Source organism: Gouania willdenowi, chromosome 8 (assembly GCF_900634775.1).
Source record: "Gouania willdenowi chromosome 8, fGouWil2.1, whole genome shotgun sequence".
Lineage (NCBI taxonomy): Eukaryota > Metazoa > Chordata > Actinopteri > Blenniiformes > Gobiesocidae > Gouania > Gouania willdenowi.
Window position 1 is genome coordinate 4,081,140 of NC_041051.1, and position 15,425 is coordinate 4,096,564.

The 15,425-nt window shown below is 44.2% G+C and overlaps 1 protein-coding gene across 2 annotated transcripts in view; it reads left to right on the forward strand.

Moving 5' to 3' along the window:
- The first annotated feature begins 697 nt into the window (after positions 1–697).
- cyb561 (cytochrome b561) overlaps positions 698–15,425 on the forward strand; it is a 47,682-nt gene continuing 32,954 nt past the window's right edge. For both annotated transcript variants that reach the window (XM_028455768.1, XM_028455769.1), the window contains exons 1-2: positions 698–848; positions 2,005–2,212. In XM_028455768.1, coding sequence (XP_028311569.1) covers positions 2,008–2,212 — 205 coding nt within the window. In that variant the 5' untranslated portion in view covers positions 698–848; positions 2,005–2,007. The remainder of the gene's footprint in view (positions 849–2,004; positions 2,213–15,425) is intronic.

The window sequence follows — 15,425 nt, forward strand, 5'->3', positions numbered from 1 at the left end:
CTCTTATTTGCGCTGTGCCTATATTCAATTTTGTGTTTACAATGACATTTCCAATGATTTCAACTAAAAAAAAAAGACACAGCTGTCCAAATATAATACATCAAAATTTAAATAAACACCTAAATGTGAAAAAGGGGTTGGAATTTTTTTAATTTTATTTTTATGAGGCGATGGATCCCATCAAATAAGTGCCGGTCAAAATCTGGGCGGTGCCGGATCCTGCTCTGGCCAGATCTAGCCCAACTGAAGCTCTGTGTGCCAGTGTATTTAAGAAAATGTGCCATTTATTGTAAAATATTTCACACGTTTCCTTCCACAGACCCTTTAAAATGTGCTTGTGTAGACATAGCAGCACACGTACCCCATGTTTGACAATCACTGATCCAAACTGGATACAATGGATGGATTTGTGGATGAAGTCTCCCTAATATAAGCAGTGGATTCAATAACAATCCCTGCGTCACCATTATCTTCTTCCTCTCTACCCTTCGCCATCCCATTTTTTTTCTTCAGCGTTACCACAGCAACCAACCTTTACGCGAAGCCATTAGTCATCAGTGCCAGCGTCTCTTAGTGATGTGGTGACGTGTCATGACATAAAGGCAGATTTAGAGACTATTTATAAAACACCAGAATTAACAGAAAAGTTATTAATACGTCAATTATGCCACCTCATGGTCACCTGTTTGAGCCTACACCTAATTTACGCACGCGCAGTGGGAGGAGCAGGAGGCGGGAGGCGGATCTGAGAGTCGGGACGTGTTTGTTCACTTCACCACCACAGAAGAAGAGTGTTCACTGTTGTTCATGCTGACCAGAAACTGCGTGTGTGTGAACTCAGCTGGCAGGTGAGTGTCTGCGCTCATTTTATTCTGCGTGTGTGTAGGTGTGTGTGTAGGTGTAGGTGTGTGTGTGTGTGTGTGTGTAGGTGTGTGTGTGTGCGTGTGTGTGTGTGCGCGCGCACGTATAAGTATAGCTTTTTTCTTACCGTACTTTAATAACATGATTATTATCTGTGTATTGGCCTTTGAATGTTGTGTAACATACACAGTTTACATTTATTGTCAGCCATCTGATTGGTTTACATGAACATAAAAACAAACATGTTGATTAGAAAAAAAATAAATTATATGAAAAATCTAAACAGAAACTAACTGATTTTAAATTTGTTCCAACAGCTTTCTTAGATTGTACAGTGTAGTTTGTAGATGACGGACTATACTTATTTATTTGTGGATGTATTTTTGTGTTATAGTTGTTTGCATATTTGCACTTGTATTTAATCCTTAATATTGGGATAATATAATCATGATTTTTGCTTTTAATTAAAAATTTTAAAAAAAATTAATCATATATATGCATCTTTTGTTAGTATTTCTACTTCGAACCACTTTATTAAAGTATATTCTGATTCCAACAACATCACTATTGAGTTGTATCTACAACATACATAATGTTGAACAGTTATATTCAAGTGGTTTCATTGAGTATGCATGTTCTCCCCATACATGTGGTTTGTCTGTGGGTACTTTGGTTTTCTTCCACTGTCTAAAAAGTGTCTATGGTTCGTGGAGGAGAATTTGTGTCTGTCTTCATGTTTTAGTCCTGTGAGTGTGAGGGACTATAGTGCTAGTCTGGGGACCCCAGAGATGTTCTACAACACAGGATCAAGTGGGAATGAACATTTAATACAAAGCAAGAAATTACAAATCCTGAGGAAAATTGTTGGATTTGACAAATATTTAGCTAAGTATTATTAATTAGCCATATTTATTTTTTAAATGTATTTGTTCACTTGGAATTTATCAATGATTTGTTCTCAAATCATTATCTCTACAGCCCTAATTTAGTTCCAGCAACAAAAGAGATGAACCCAGCTGACTGTGTGTCACATGGTACTGAGCCTCTGTCTGCTGAGATTCCTAATTCGATTCCTGTTCATTCTGTTCAGCAAATACTCGAGCCTGAGGCTCCATTTGAGTTTCTGTTGTTTCTCTGTCTCAGATAATGGATGAATCTTCCCCTCGTAATGGAAGAACCATGTTTGCCTGCCTGGTGGGGGTGTCTCAGGTGCTGGGCTTGGCATCGGTGGTGCTGACTGGCGTGTGGTTGGGCCAATACAGAGGGGGCTTTGCCTGGGACGCCTCACCTCAGGAGTTCAATCTTCACCCACTCTGCATGGTGCTGGGCCTGGTCTTCCTGCAGGGGGACGGTGAGTTATGATAATGAGGACTTGTCTTATTATTATTATTATTATTATTATTATTATTATTATTATACTATTATTATTATACTATTATTATCCTATCCTATTTTTATATGCACACACAGGTGACGTGGGGATGGTTTATGTCAGATGTATATGCATCAAACTTCTTAAAGTCTGAGTAAAGCTGAAATAAATGTCATTGACCACTGAGACAAATTTGAAAGATGAAAAGAATCGTTAAGTATGTAAAATTAGGTCTAACAATCATGGAAAAACCACTGCTTTGAGACGCTGGGGGCGTGTCAGTTAGAGGCGCTGGAACCATGCCCACGCGCAGCAAGGGCGTCGCCTCCGTGTACTGTAATGGTAGCTAGCGCTAGCAGCGCCATTGGACGGACCCAACCCTACTTGTTTGAGCCATCGGGGGAGAGACTCAAGGCAGGAAATAGAAAGGGTGGATAAGAATAGATTATTTTACAGTGAGAGTGAGATGTGAAGTTGTGGTAGAACATATTGTGCTTATTATGTTCTGTAATCAAGCCAGTCTGGTGACAAGTGTGAAGCTTAGGTATAATGGTGGTGGCTGTGGACAGAGGGAAGGAGTGAGTGGTAATACCTAAAACAGGTATTTGGGATCAACGTGTCTAAGGTTAAGCCCAGTACGAGTTTCATCCCACATCCCAAGGCGTGCCAGTGCATCGTAGACCAGTGTATGTGCTAAAACCGCTACTGAAAATCCAGGAGCCGCCCCGGGCCTGCAGATGCAGCCAGATCAGCAGAAAGAGTGGGGGCCAAGGAGCCCCAGGCCACCCCCCCACGGCAGAGCAGCCCCCCAGATGCCCCTGAGATTCCAGGTCGAGAAGCAGCCACCGCCATCCACACACACATCCGAGAAAGCCCCAAGGAGCCGAGCACCCGCGTGATGAGACGCGGCCCGCCACACCAAAGCAAGGGGCGGCCAAGCAGGAGAGAGGCCAGCGCCCACACCAGGGCCAGCACAGGCCCGCACGGCACCACAATACAGCGCCCTGCACAAGGAGGCGGCCCCAGCCCTCCCGAAGAGAGAGGACGCCACCAACCACCCAAGCAGGGCCACCCCGCCAGCCACGGACTGATAGGCAGGGGAACCGAAGCACCCCCAGCCAGGCACAAGACGAGACAGGGGGACAGAGAGCAAGAGGAAAGAATGGCAGAGAAACACGCAGGCCCCCAGCCCCAAGGGCCACGCAGATGTGCACGGAAGGGGCAGGAGAGCACCCGAAAAGGACTCACACCCGCGCAGAGGCACCAAAAACACCCCGAGTGGTGCTGGCAGTCACTTGCAGGCTAGATCATCAGGCTAAAAACGAAAAATCAAGTTTTAATGCAATTAGAAAAGAAGTCCAACGCTCCTCAAAGCAGGTTATTTTACATCTTTTCCATGGAAATAAATTCTATGAGGAGATTTTGCTATTGGTTTATGTTTAAGGATTTTTTTATTCACTAATGTTTTTTTTGCTATGGCGAGTGCCGCAAGGATGGATTGCGATTGGTTTGCTGGAAGATCAAGCATCGTCAGGTCTCCTATCAGACAGATTTGGAGATAGAGTTTTTCAGTAATTAGAAACCAAAACTGTTGAACTGGGGAACAAAGCCATACAGAATGTAAATATGAATCAGCTGTTCCATGGGTGCACTGAGAGCAGATGTCTGTTGGGGAGAAGCCCATTTTATGCATTTTCTGTTGGGTAATGTGGAATCTGTGGAGGACCGTGTATTGAATTAGCTGAAGATTTGTGTTTTTAGTCATCTTAAAAGTATTACAAAAAAAATTCTGGTTCATGGTGATTGAGAGTTCAGTTTCCCATTTAGCGATTGGTAAGTAATTAGAGTTAGTGTTCGAGTGCTCTGTATATTTTTGAGAGTTTTTTTTTATTTTGTTGGGATTTTTTTCATATATATAGCTAGTTCTGGAGATTGCAAGGTGATTAAATCTATTGGTGTATTTTTCTTGATTGTCTCTGTTACTTGTAAGTACTGAAGAAAATTACTAAGATTGTTATATGTCCTGAGGTTATCATTTTCGAAGAGGTTTTGGAGATGAAGAATTCCACTCTCTTCCCATGTTTTTAGATAGAGCGGTATTTTTCTGTTTCTAAAGTTGGGGTTGTGCCAGATTGGAGACAGCATGCTAGTTTTTAATTGAACATCCGTAATGTCCAGGGCTTTCCACCATGCAGTCAGGGTGGAGGCAATCAGGTTTTTAAAACAGTTATGACATTTGAGGGTCGCAGTGATAAAAGGGAGATCAGCGTTTAATATGTATGCAGCCTAGCCAAGTGTTGTGGTATTCTTTTGGTTTTAGCCATTCTGTTAAAAGTAATATTTGGTTTGCTAAGTAATAATGAATGAAATTAGGGGCTTCTAAACCACCCTCACTTTTATTTTATTTGAAGGGTTGAAAGGCTTATTTTGGGTTTTTATTCCTAGCATAGAATTTTGTAAATGCAGAATCTAATCTTTTGAACCATTGCATTGGTGGTTTCAGTGGGATCATAGAGAACAGATAGTTTATTTTATGTAAGATTTTCATTTTAACTGAGGCTATTCTGCCAAGGAGTGAGATGGGGAGATTGTTCCATCTCCGCAGATCTTCTGTGACTTTATCCAACAGCGGATCTAGATTCAGTTTAATTCATTCATTTAGGTTTGGTGACATACGTAAGCCTAGATATTTAATTGTATTTGTGGGGGAGGGGTATTGTGGGTTTTGGCTTGCCGGGTTCCATGAATTTTTTGTTAATGGAAGGATTGATGATTGTGACCAATTAATGGAATACTCTGATAGTTTAGAGAAGCTGTTTATTAGTTATTATTGGGGTTCTTCCAAATAGAGTAAAATATAATCCTCATAAAGATTCATTTGGTGTTCTGAGATAGATGAGTGGATTCCTTTAATAACAGTATTCTGACGTACAGCTGCTGCGAGAGGTTCAACGAATATTGCAAAGAGCAAAGGTGAGAGTGGGCAACCTTGTCTGGTTCCCCTCCTTCTCCTCTCTGGTCGGACATTTAATTAATTGTCTATATTTGGGGAGCTGGTGTGAGAGGTCCCCTTTATTAAAGTCACCAAGCACAATGATTTTTTTTTTTTTTTTCTTCTCTTTGTTTGCACATGCTGTTGAAGGTTAACACTACAAGAAGTGCAATCTTTTAACAGCAATGCATATTTTGTTATTGCAATTAAATACATTTATTTATTTCATTGCATAATTGTGACCATCACCAGCCCTCCCTAGGGAAGGGTAAGAAATACTTTATTAAAGGGAGGATGTAAAAAAGAGAGGGCAGTGTTACACCAAGGTGAGGGGGTGGAGGGGGGTGGGGAAGTTAACAGGGAAGAGGGATACAAGATAGGAAATGGAATGGGTGGGGAGTTGTCGATAGGTTTCAAGTGATGCGATGTGAAATTGTGGTTGTGTATATTGTGCTTATTGTTGTGTTATCAAGCCAGTTTGGTGACCAGTGTGCGGCTTAGGAATAATGGTGGTGGCTGTGAACAGAGGAAGAAGTGAGTGGAAATTCCATAAAACAGGTATTTGGGAACAACGTGTCTATGGTTGAGCCCAGTACGAGTTTCATCCCACATCCCAAGGCGTGCCAGTGCATCGTAGACCAGTGTATGTGCTAAAACCGTTACTGAAAATCCAGGAGCCGCCCCGGGCCTGCAGATGCAGCCAGATCAGCAGAAAGAGTGGGGGCCAAGGAGCCCCAGGCCACCCCCCCATGGCAGAGCAGCCCCCCAGATGCCCCCGAGATTCCAGGTCGAGAAGCAGCCACCGCCATCCACACACACATCCGAGAAAGCCCCAAGGAGCCGAGCACCCGCGTGATGAGACGCGGCCCGCCACACCAAAGCAAGGGGCGGCCAAGCAGGAGAGAGGCCAGTATGAGTGTTATCCCACAGCCCAAGGCCAGTGCATCCATGACAAATGTATTTCCAAGAACGGCCACTGCAAAACCCACGAGCCGCCCCCGGGCCCGAAGAAGCAGTCAGGCCAGCAGCAAGAGCGGGCAATCTAGGGGCCCCCGGCGACCACCCCACGGCCAAGCAGCCCCCCGAACGCCCCCAAGATCCCAAGCCAAGAGGCAACCATCGCCCCCCCATACACACCCGAGAAAGCCCCAAGGAGCCAAGGACCCAGCGCACCACGCCACCAATCCAACCCCCAACCCCCAGACCCCCCACCCCATCCCCGCCAGGACCGGCCCGGCCAGCCAGCCAAGCACCCCGGGCCCCAGGAGCACCCCCCGGGACCAGGACCCCCCAAGGGCAAGCCCCCGGGCCAAGCCCCCCGGGACGCACCCCCCACCCCCGCCCTGGACCCGGCCACAGCCCAGCAGGACCGCACAGCCCCGGACAGCCCAAGGCCAGCAGCCCAGGGCCCGCCGCCCCCCGGGCAGCGCCAGCCACGGAGCAGCGCCCCCCACCGGCCCGCGAGCAACCGGCGATCCCCACCGCGGGGACGGAGGCACCCCAACGGTACACATCAAGTGCGGAACAGCAGCCCCCAGCCAAAGATGCCCCGGACCCACCAGGCGGCCGACAGCAACCTCCACCACCGGAACAGCTAGCGCCGCCCCCCAGTAAACAGCATCGCTCCGAGGCGCCGAGCAACCCCGGCGAGGACACCAGCACACCCCCAGCACACCCACCCCCCAAACTGGCGAGGCAGGCCGTCCCGGGTCCGCACACCGCGGGGCCCGCCCCCAAGGCCACCAGGAGACGAAACAAGCACCAAGCCACACCCAAGGGGAGGAAGCGCCCCCGCGCCCCACCAGGCCGACACCGCCCGGAAAGACTCCGCAAGGAGAGACCCCAGCAAAGCCCCCCCGAGACCCACCGCCACGCCCGACCGCACCATCCTGATGTATTTTTACTCTATGCAGTGGCCCAGCCACCAACAGAGGGGCCAGGCCCCCACCGGAGAGGCCCAAATATGTGAACCAACCCACCACCCTGTTATGGTGCCTCTCCATTCCCCAATGGAGAGGCACTTCCCTATCCCCTGTGTGAGTGTGTGTGTTTAGTGAATGTATGGGGTGTAATTAAAAGAAGGGGGATGGAGGGGAGCGGTGCTCCCCATCCTGCCTCTGTGGATATATGTGTATGTGGTGTAATAGGCCGGAGGGTGTAAGTGAAGATACACCCTCCGGGGGGTGGCATGTTGAGGTGTGATTAAAATTGGAGGGATTAGTAGGGTAACTAGAGGTGGGAGTGCCGCCCCCACACCACTACATAGTGACACAGGTGGCGACCCCCTCAACCCCCAGTCCCACCATCCAGCCCCCCAAGGGTTGGGTATGGGTGTGTGGTGCATTTTGTGAATGGGCCAGACCAGCTGGGAGTGAGGTGAAGTGTACATGTAGGAGGCCTGTCCGGTGTGAGCCGGGCCCGTCCGCATGGCGGGCCACGCGAGATGGTAGATGGTGCAGACGGGCAAGCGGCACTGTGGGCCCCGGAGTAGCAAAGCCGGAGACCCCCCCCCACGGCACCCCCCAGACCGCGACGGCCCCGCGGAGCACGGAGGCACCCCCCACCCCCGGGCGCAGCCAGGCACCAACCCCGTCCCCCGGTGCCCCAGGGGGCAACCCCCGCCACACGCCAGCCCAGAGCGACGCCCCCCCGCCGCCAAGGAGAGCAGCCGAGCAGGGGGGAGGCCCGTGCCCGCACCAGGGCCAGCACAGGCCCACCCGGCGCCACGACACAATACCCTCCACCGGAAGGCGGCCCCGGCCCCCCCGACGAAAGAGGACACCATCTACCGCCAAGCAGGGCCACCCCGCCAGCCACGGACCGGCAAGCCCGAGTACCGAAGCACCCCCAGCCCGGTACCGCCATCCCACACCAACGGCGCCGAGGCAACCAGGCACCCCGGCAACCTCCCCAGCCACCCTGGCCAAGACTACCCCAGAGGCCTAAGGCGGCCCAGGCCTACAGTTGGACTAGTGTGTTAGTAAAGAGTGGTGCTGGCAGTCGCTTGCAGGCTAGATCATCAGGCTTTAAAAATTTAGATTTAATGCAGTTAAAAAAGGAGCAAGCACAATGATAAAAGAGTCCAGGTAGGTCCGCTCCATGCACAGGATCTGGTCGGCGAGTGTGCGCTGTGCCTCGCGCACATCAGCTGACGGTGGGATGTACACACCAACCAGGATGAATGAAGCGAACTCACGGGGGGAATAGAAGGGTTTGCTGTTGATAATCAAGGATTCCAGGTGAGGAGAGCAGTGCTGGAGGATCACTGTCACGTCGTTACACCAGTTGCTGTTCACATAAAAGCAGATTCCTCCACCTTTCCTCTTCCCGGTGAGCTCCGCGTCTCGGTCCGCTCTGTGAAGTTGGAAGCCGGCCAACTGCAGCGCAGAGTCCGGTACCGCTCCACACAGCCACGTTTCCGTCAAGCACAGAACAGAAGATGAGGAGAAGTCTCTGTTTCTACCCAACAGCAGCTGGAGTTCGTCCACTTTGTTACACAGTGAGCGCACGTTAGAGAGGAATATTCCCGGTAACGGTGTGCGTCGGCCGCGCTGGCGGAGGGGCACAAGCGCACCAGCTCTTTTTCCTCTCCTCCGGTGCTTCACTGCGCGAGAAAAGGTGAGCGCACCTTTGAGTAAAATGTCCAGTAAATCTACAGAGGAAGCGATGAAAGTGGGAAATAAATCTTTGGGGATTGTTGCCCTGACGTTCAAGAGCTCTTCTCTTGAATAAGAGCAGCCAGTTGCGGATTTTACGACAAAAACAAGACAAAAAAGTGCGCACCAACACACCACAGCAGCCATCCGCGGCGCCATCTTGCCTTGTCTTGATACATAATCAAATATCTTAATCTTTTTAGCCTGCGAGCGAATGCCACGCACATTCCAAGATGTTACTGTAAACTGAGACATGGAAAGGAGTGGGGTTTAGTCCATACGAATGTGAGCATAACAGAGAGTCTGTGAGCATTTGTGCACAGCTGTGTCGTGAGAGACTTAGATGCAAGAAAAAAAGAGAAGATATACTTATCATGCGATACCACCACGGGGTAAGGGGCTAGGTTGAAAAGGTTAGTGAAAAGCACAAACATACAACAACAACCGGTACCAAAAGAATAAGACAAGCAAGGGGTAATTAAATGAAGTGGGGGGGGGGGGTTGGAGTGTTGAGTGGATGTGAAAGAAAAAAAAGGGTTAGGGGTTGGAGAAGAAAGAGTTGACATGGGGATAGAGAGTGTCCTGTGAGACTGTACGCGCTTATACGTGTTTACCAAGATCTGTGCAAATATTATATAGCGTACATACATACATACACACACGTATATATACACATATCCATGATTTTATTTTATTTCTCTTTTAAATTATTTATATATATATGTGTATATATATATATATATATATATATTTATTTATTTATATATATATGTGTATATATATATATATATATATATATATATATATATATATATATATATATATATATACACATATATATATAAATAATTTAAAAGAGAAATAAAATAAAATCATGGATATGTGTATATATACGTGTGTGTATGTATGTATGTATACATACATATACATACATTTTAAACTATTATTGTTTTATTTAATTTTTTGTGTTTTTTTAATACACACACACACACCTTTCAATATTAACTGATAAAACACCTGTTTTTTTTTTTGCTTTTTTTCTTAGTAGAGCGGGGGGTGATGTTAGAATCCCTAAACAGTTGGCCATCTATGTAAATCATGTCTACGACCAGTTTGGAATTTTGGCCTCTCTGTCGGTTTTCATTGAAGATAGGATACAGGGTTTTTCGACGTTCATTTATTTCTCGAGGGAATTGATCATTCATGCCGAATTGCGTATGTTTAAGTTCCCAACCTTTACTTTTAACCTGGATTTTCTGTTAAAAGTGTTCAAATTTGGCAATGATAGGGCGTGGGTGATTACCTCTGCGTGGACCGAGACGATGGACAGGTGATGGTTTTCATGGTTTCTGCCGGGATTTTAAGCGCAGACAACAAGAAGTTTTTCAGCAGAGCCTCTGGGTCGTCGTTGGGGGTTTCTGGGATGCCTGAGAATATCATGTCTCGCATACTGCGAGATTGGATATCCAGGACTGTCTCTTTAAGAAGCTTGTTTTCATTATTTAGCTCTTTTACCTCCGAGGTCACCGCAGATAAAGCCGAATGGATCGCCGAATGATTGACTTCTTGTAAGTCCTGAATTTGTTGGTAGGCAAATTCCAGGCTGACCATTTCCTGAAAGTCTTGGTGCAGTAATTGACCACACCCAGCCTGTCTGTCTGAGATTCTGCCTTCAGATCTGACGTATCCGTTGACGATTCATTTTTTCGGCGTTTTGCAGACTTACCTGTCGTGCTCGCGGCTTTTGGTCCGGTTTCCATCACGTACTATCGTGTAATATCGGTCGATGAACTCTTCGAGGTCCTCCACTCTGGCTGGTGAGATGGCACGTGGTTAGTTCTTGTTTGTGGCGTGGATTTAATGGTAAGAAGCATTAATATGTGCAAGTAAACAGACAAACTGTTTACTCTGTTTTGTGAAGCACTGTTTTTTTACTGTAAAGCACTTTGTGATTTCTATCTATGAAAGGTGTTATATAAATAACATTTACTTACTTACTAAAGTTGTGTGATAATGATAAAAATGAGGTTAATTTATTATCCTAAGCCAATAGCCGCTTGACTTGTGGACTCATTTTATTGAGTATTGTTTATTCTCAGCGGTGAATTAATCAGATTTATATTAATAAACCTGATATTTACTTTAATAAACCAGGTTGTATTCTTTTCTGTACTCATGTACTACTTGTTTTTCAGCCTATTTGGGAATCGATAAGATAATAGATTAATAAAAAAAAGATCGATAAGCAGGAGTCGATAAAGCATCGGAATCGCTAAATCCTTATCAATATACATCCCTGGTGATTAGTCCACCCAAACCTCAACCCCGGTCTCTGCCTTTTCCACTCAACACCGCCATGTTTTAACTTTTTGCGTAGCGATACAGGAGTTGTTTCTCCAGTGAATTGAGTCAAAGAGAGAACAGAGACGTGAAGTACATGAAACACCGCCAAATGGAGTCAATCACAGATAAAAGGTGTGTGTTTACTGTTATTATTGCTGACTGGTTAGCTGACTAGTTCATTTGTTAGCTGACTGGCTGACTGGTTGGTTGACTGGTTGGTTGACTGGTTAGCTGACAAGTTCATTTGTTAGCTGACTGGCTGACTGGTTGGCTGACTGATTAACTGGTTAGCTAGGAAAGCAACCAAGCTAATGTGCTGAATGTATTTATACGCTTCAGCAGCAGGGTCGGATTTATGCTAATGAGGGCTCCGTTATGTAACAAGGCCATGATTTCTGACCCGCCCATTAAATCCTGAATGCAGAAATGTGAATTACAGTTTGTAAAGCCTAGCTCCACAATTACATTATAAATGGTTGAATGGCTTTGTACATGTTTTAAGGATTACATTTGTGACCTATTTAATGTGTTTAGAAGAAAATGGCTGAATTTGCTTTATTCAGTCTTTAAACATGTCAGAAGTCTGAAACTGTTCTAAGTACAACTTATACTATATATATATATATATATATATATATATATATATATATATATATATATATATATATATATATAGTATATTTATACTAGAAGTTGAGTTGGGTATTAGAAATTACTTTTGCTGCAGATATTACAAAATTACAATTTCATTGATCAGATGCTTTAATCCAAAGCGACGTAGCGACACGAACAGTTAGGGTTAAGGGACTTGCTCAACTCAGTGATGACCCAGTTTTGATTTAAAACAGTGACCCTCCAATTACAAGCCCACATTCTTAACTGTTACACCACACAGCAATATCTTAACAATGCTCTTCATTCTAGCAGCATACAGAGATATTGTCCCAAAAATAGTTTCTTGAATTAAAAAAATAAAGTTTAATAACAGTGGTGAAATAAATGATATGCTTTTAGTATGATAACAACATTGGCAGCATAATATGCTGACCACACTTTCATAGCTTACATGTGAGGCTGGACGGTAGCCTTGTTGTCCTCTATGTTACTCAAAGTAAAGGTGCAATTTTTTAGTACAATATTTCTAGATATTCTTCTGGAATACAAGGTACCAGTAATTCAAATGCAAATACTACTTAATATAAACATGGACAATGTGTAGTCCATTACTAAAGGATGAATGGCCTTTTCCTGCCTTAGCCAGAGAATGGAAAAGTTTCTCTGAATACAAATGTTCACAAATGGCACATAATCTGTCTTTTAACTGTAAGTCAGGGAGCCACCCTTCCATAACTGATACTTCCACCATTTGCTTTGTTGTTGCTATTACAAGAACTAGCATTGCCATATAGAACTATTCTGTTTTAGCCTGAAGCCACTGTTGGTTCTGGCCTTTTGAATTAAGCCAACACTATCCAGGCACCCAAGCAACACCACACCCATCCATTCTGTCAATAAACAGAAAGAGACATGTGGTTCGAGTCAGAGATGATGTGTGTCTTTATGGCATACAAAGTAAATATTTGTTCATAAGCTCCGGGGAGTCAAAAAGTACAAAAGCGATTGATTTAGTCAAAGATGATTATTTTTCACTAAATCAAAGAAAACTCCTCTCAAAACTCTCACAAAGATCCAACACAACATGTGGAAACCTATGACTTCCAAATAATGCTTTAAACACTTTCTGTGACTTCTCCCCCCCCCCAGCCAAACAGTTGGTGGAGATTGGCTGGTGATGGGGGGGGGGGGGTTATAATTCTTAAATTATTTTGATATTTAATTTAATAATTACATTTAATATTTATCCTATTTAACACTAATTATACTGCGTATAACCCACAGGGGCATGTGGGCAGTTATATATATATAACAGTTTCTCTTCATCTCCATTCCAGCGCTTCTCTGCGATTCTGATGCTGTTTTCAAGGCAACTCTGAACTCTGTGTTTCTCAGTTGAAAATTCTGAGAAATTACAATAAAGGCAATGCTGTTTGTGTGATTAAAGCTGTAATTATTCTCAATGGCATTTTCTTATTTGCCAAACAAAGCAAGGCAACATTATTTAGCATGTTTCAGCAACAAGGCATCCAAAGCTTTAAAGCATGCATAACCTAAATTTCGGTGACCGTATTTTAAAGAGGACACTTGGGCTCAAAAAGTACTCAACATTTTCTTGAATGTACCTTGTAATGGCAAAATACATGATAATGAATATATAAGTTGTTATTGTCCATAAGGTAGAATGTATTTCTCTCTTTATAATAAAGACTTTAAAAAAATCACCTTTATTATGCATTATAATAATCTCATATAAACCTTATTAAAATCTCTCAATCATTGAAACAATATGAGAAATATTGCCTCCTAGAAATTAAAACTGTAACAAAAAACTCAAGGCGTACAGAACATTAAATAATTATAAATATACACTTCAATGAATAACCTTTTCAATTAAATCCACTGCTATTTTGGTCTCTTTTAATCTCTCTTTCTCTTTTCCTCGTGTGTGACGATGTTGTCAATACAAAGCAGCATCTTTTAATGATCCCATCACATGTGAGTAAAATTACCGTAATGAACCATATTGGCTTTAAAGAGCAATTCCTTAGCTGTCAGAAACTGCACGGTGGAATTTCTCAGAACAAATATTACCGGAGTTACAGTCTTTTAAATGAACTTGAAATGTTGAGGGCCCATGCAGACTTCAATGAGACACAGAGTCCAAAAAATGAAGACAATGTGAAACTCTCCCTTGCTTTGTTTCCACAGTTGTAGCCGTGGGCACCCATTCTAATGAGAGTTTAACCACATTATCTTAACCGCTACTGAGTGTGATTGCATTATAGCCTAGATTAAAAGGTCAGTTGGACAATACAGAGATAACTAGAATGAAATTGGATGGAGAGAAGAATCAAAAGTGGTCTACACTCATTGAGTAGCATGTCTTAGTGAATATCTAAAAGGTTTTTAAAGTGAGATAAAGAATGCACTGCAAAAAGAGCCCTACACAAATATAGCAAAAATAATCCTCAATTCAGTGAAATGATCAAACAAAAATAAATCTGCCAATGAGGTAAGCACCCATGGTGCCACGGGTGAGCCGCACATGCTGTTCATCCAAAGCTTTGAGTGAAAGGTTTTCATCCAATCAGCGGCTTACACCTCACATGTGGACTATTAAGCCCACCGACAGACTGCATCTTCACCAGAAAGTCTCTGTCCTCATGATGCGTTCAATGCACCTCAGAACTTTGGTCGCCATCTTGAGTCAAACTTCCTCAAAAAATAATTTGTCAGACGTCTCATAACAAAGATGAGACAAATCAACAATATTCTTAAGCGTCGTGCAGAATTTTAATACATAAAACAGGACAATGCTATTATTTTAATCGGGCTAGACCAAGCTTAAGGCTGATAAGCAATTCTCTGATATCTCTTCTGTTAAAGATACCAATGGACAAGTTTTGGTTGAACCAACAAGTGTTAACTCTGTTTTTTCTTATTTTTATTCCAAATTATATAGTTCAGAGTTGGCACACACCGAACATGATTGCCAAAACTTTTTAGATGCTGCTCATTTACCCAAACTATAGGAAGACGATTTGATTAAACTTAATTGTCCCATTACGCAGATTGAACTTAAAGAAGCAGTTCAGGAAATGCGTAGAGGTAAATCTCCTGGCGCTGACGGGATGGCAGCAGCGCACCTTCAGATGAGAGATTTGCCTTTGATGCTACCCAGCAAAGCAGGAAGAAACAGGAAGAAAAAGGGAGATTATGGCGCTACGGAGTTATATTGTGACATATCCAGCAGCATACTAACACAGAACATGTGTGGACCTGAGTGGCTTATTGATAATGTTGTGATTGTGAGATAAAACCAGGCCAAATGGGTCATTCCTGCGTGTTGGGAGGCGGAGGGGTGTGGAGGTGGGTACAAAATACCCCCAGTCTGTGAGCCAAATAGCAAAATAATAGGTGACACAGAATCAGAATCAGAATGCTTTATTTGCCAGGTACAGTTTAAAACAATATGAGGGATTTCACTTGGTAGTTGCAGCGAAAGAGACACAGACATAGATGAAAAAGGGATCAACAACAGGAGGAGAGGAGGGGTGAGGGGAAAAAATGGCCAGTTTGAAAC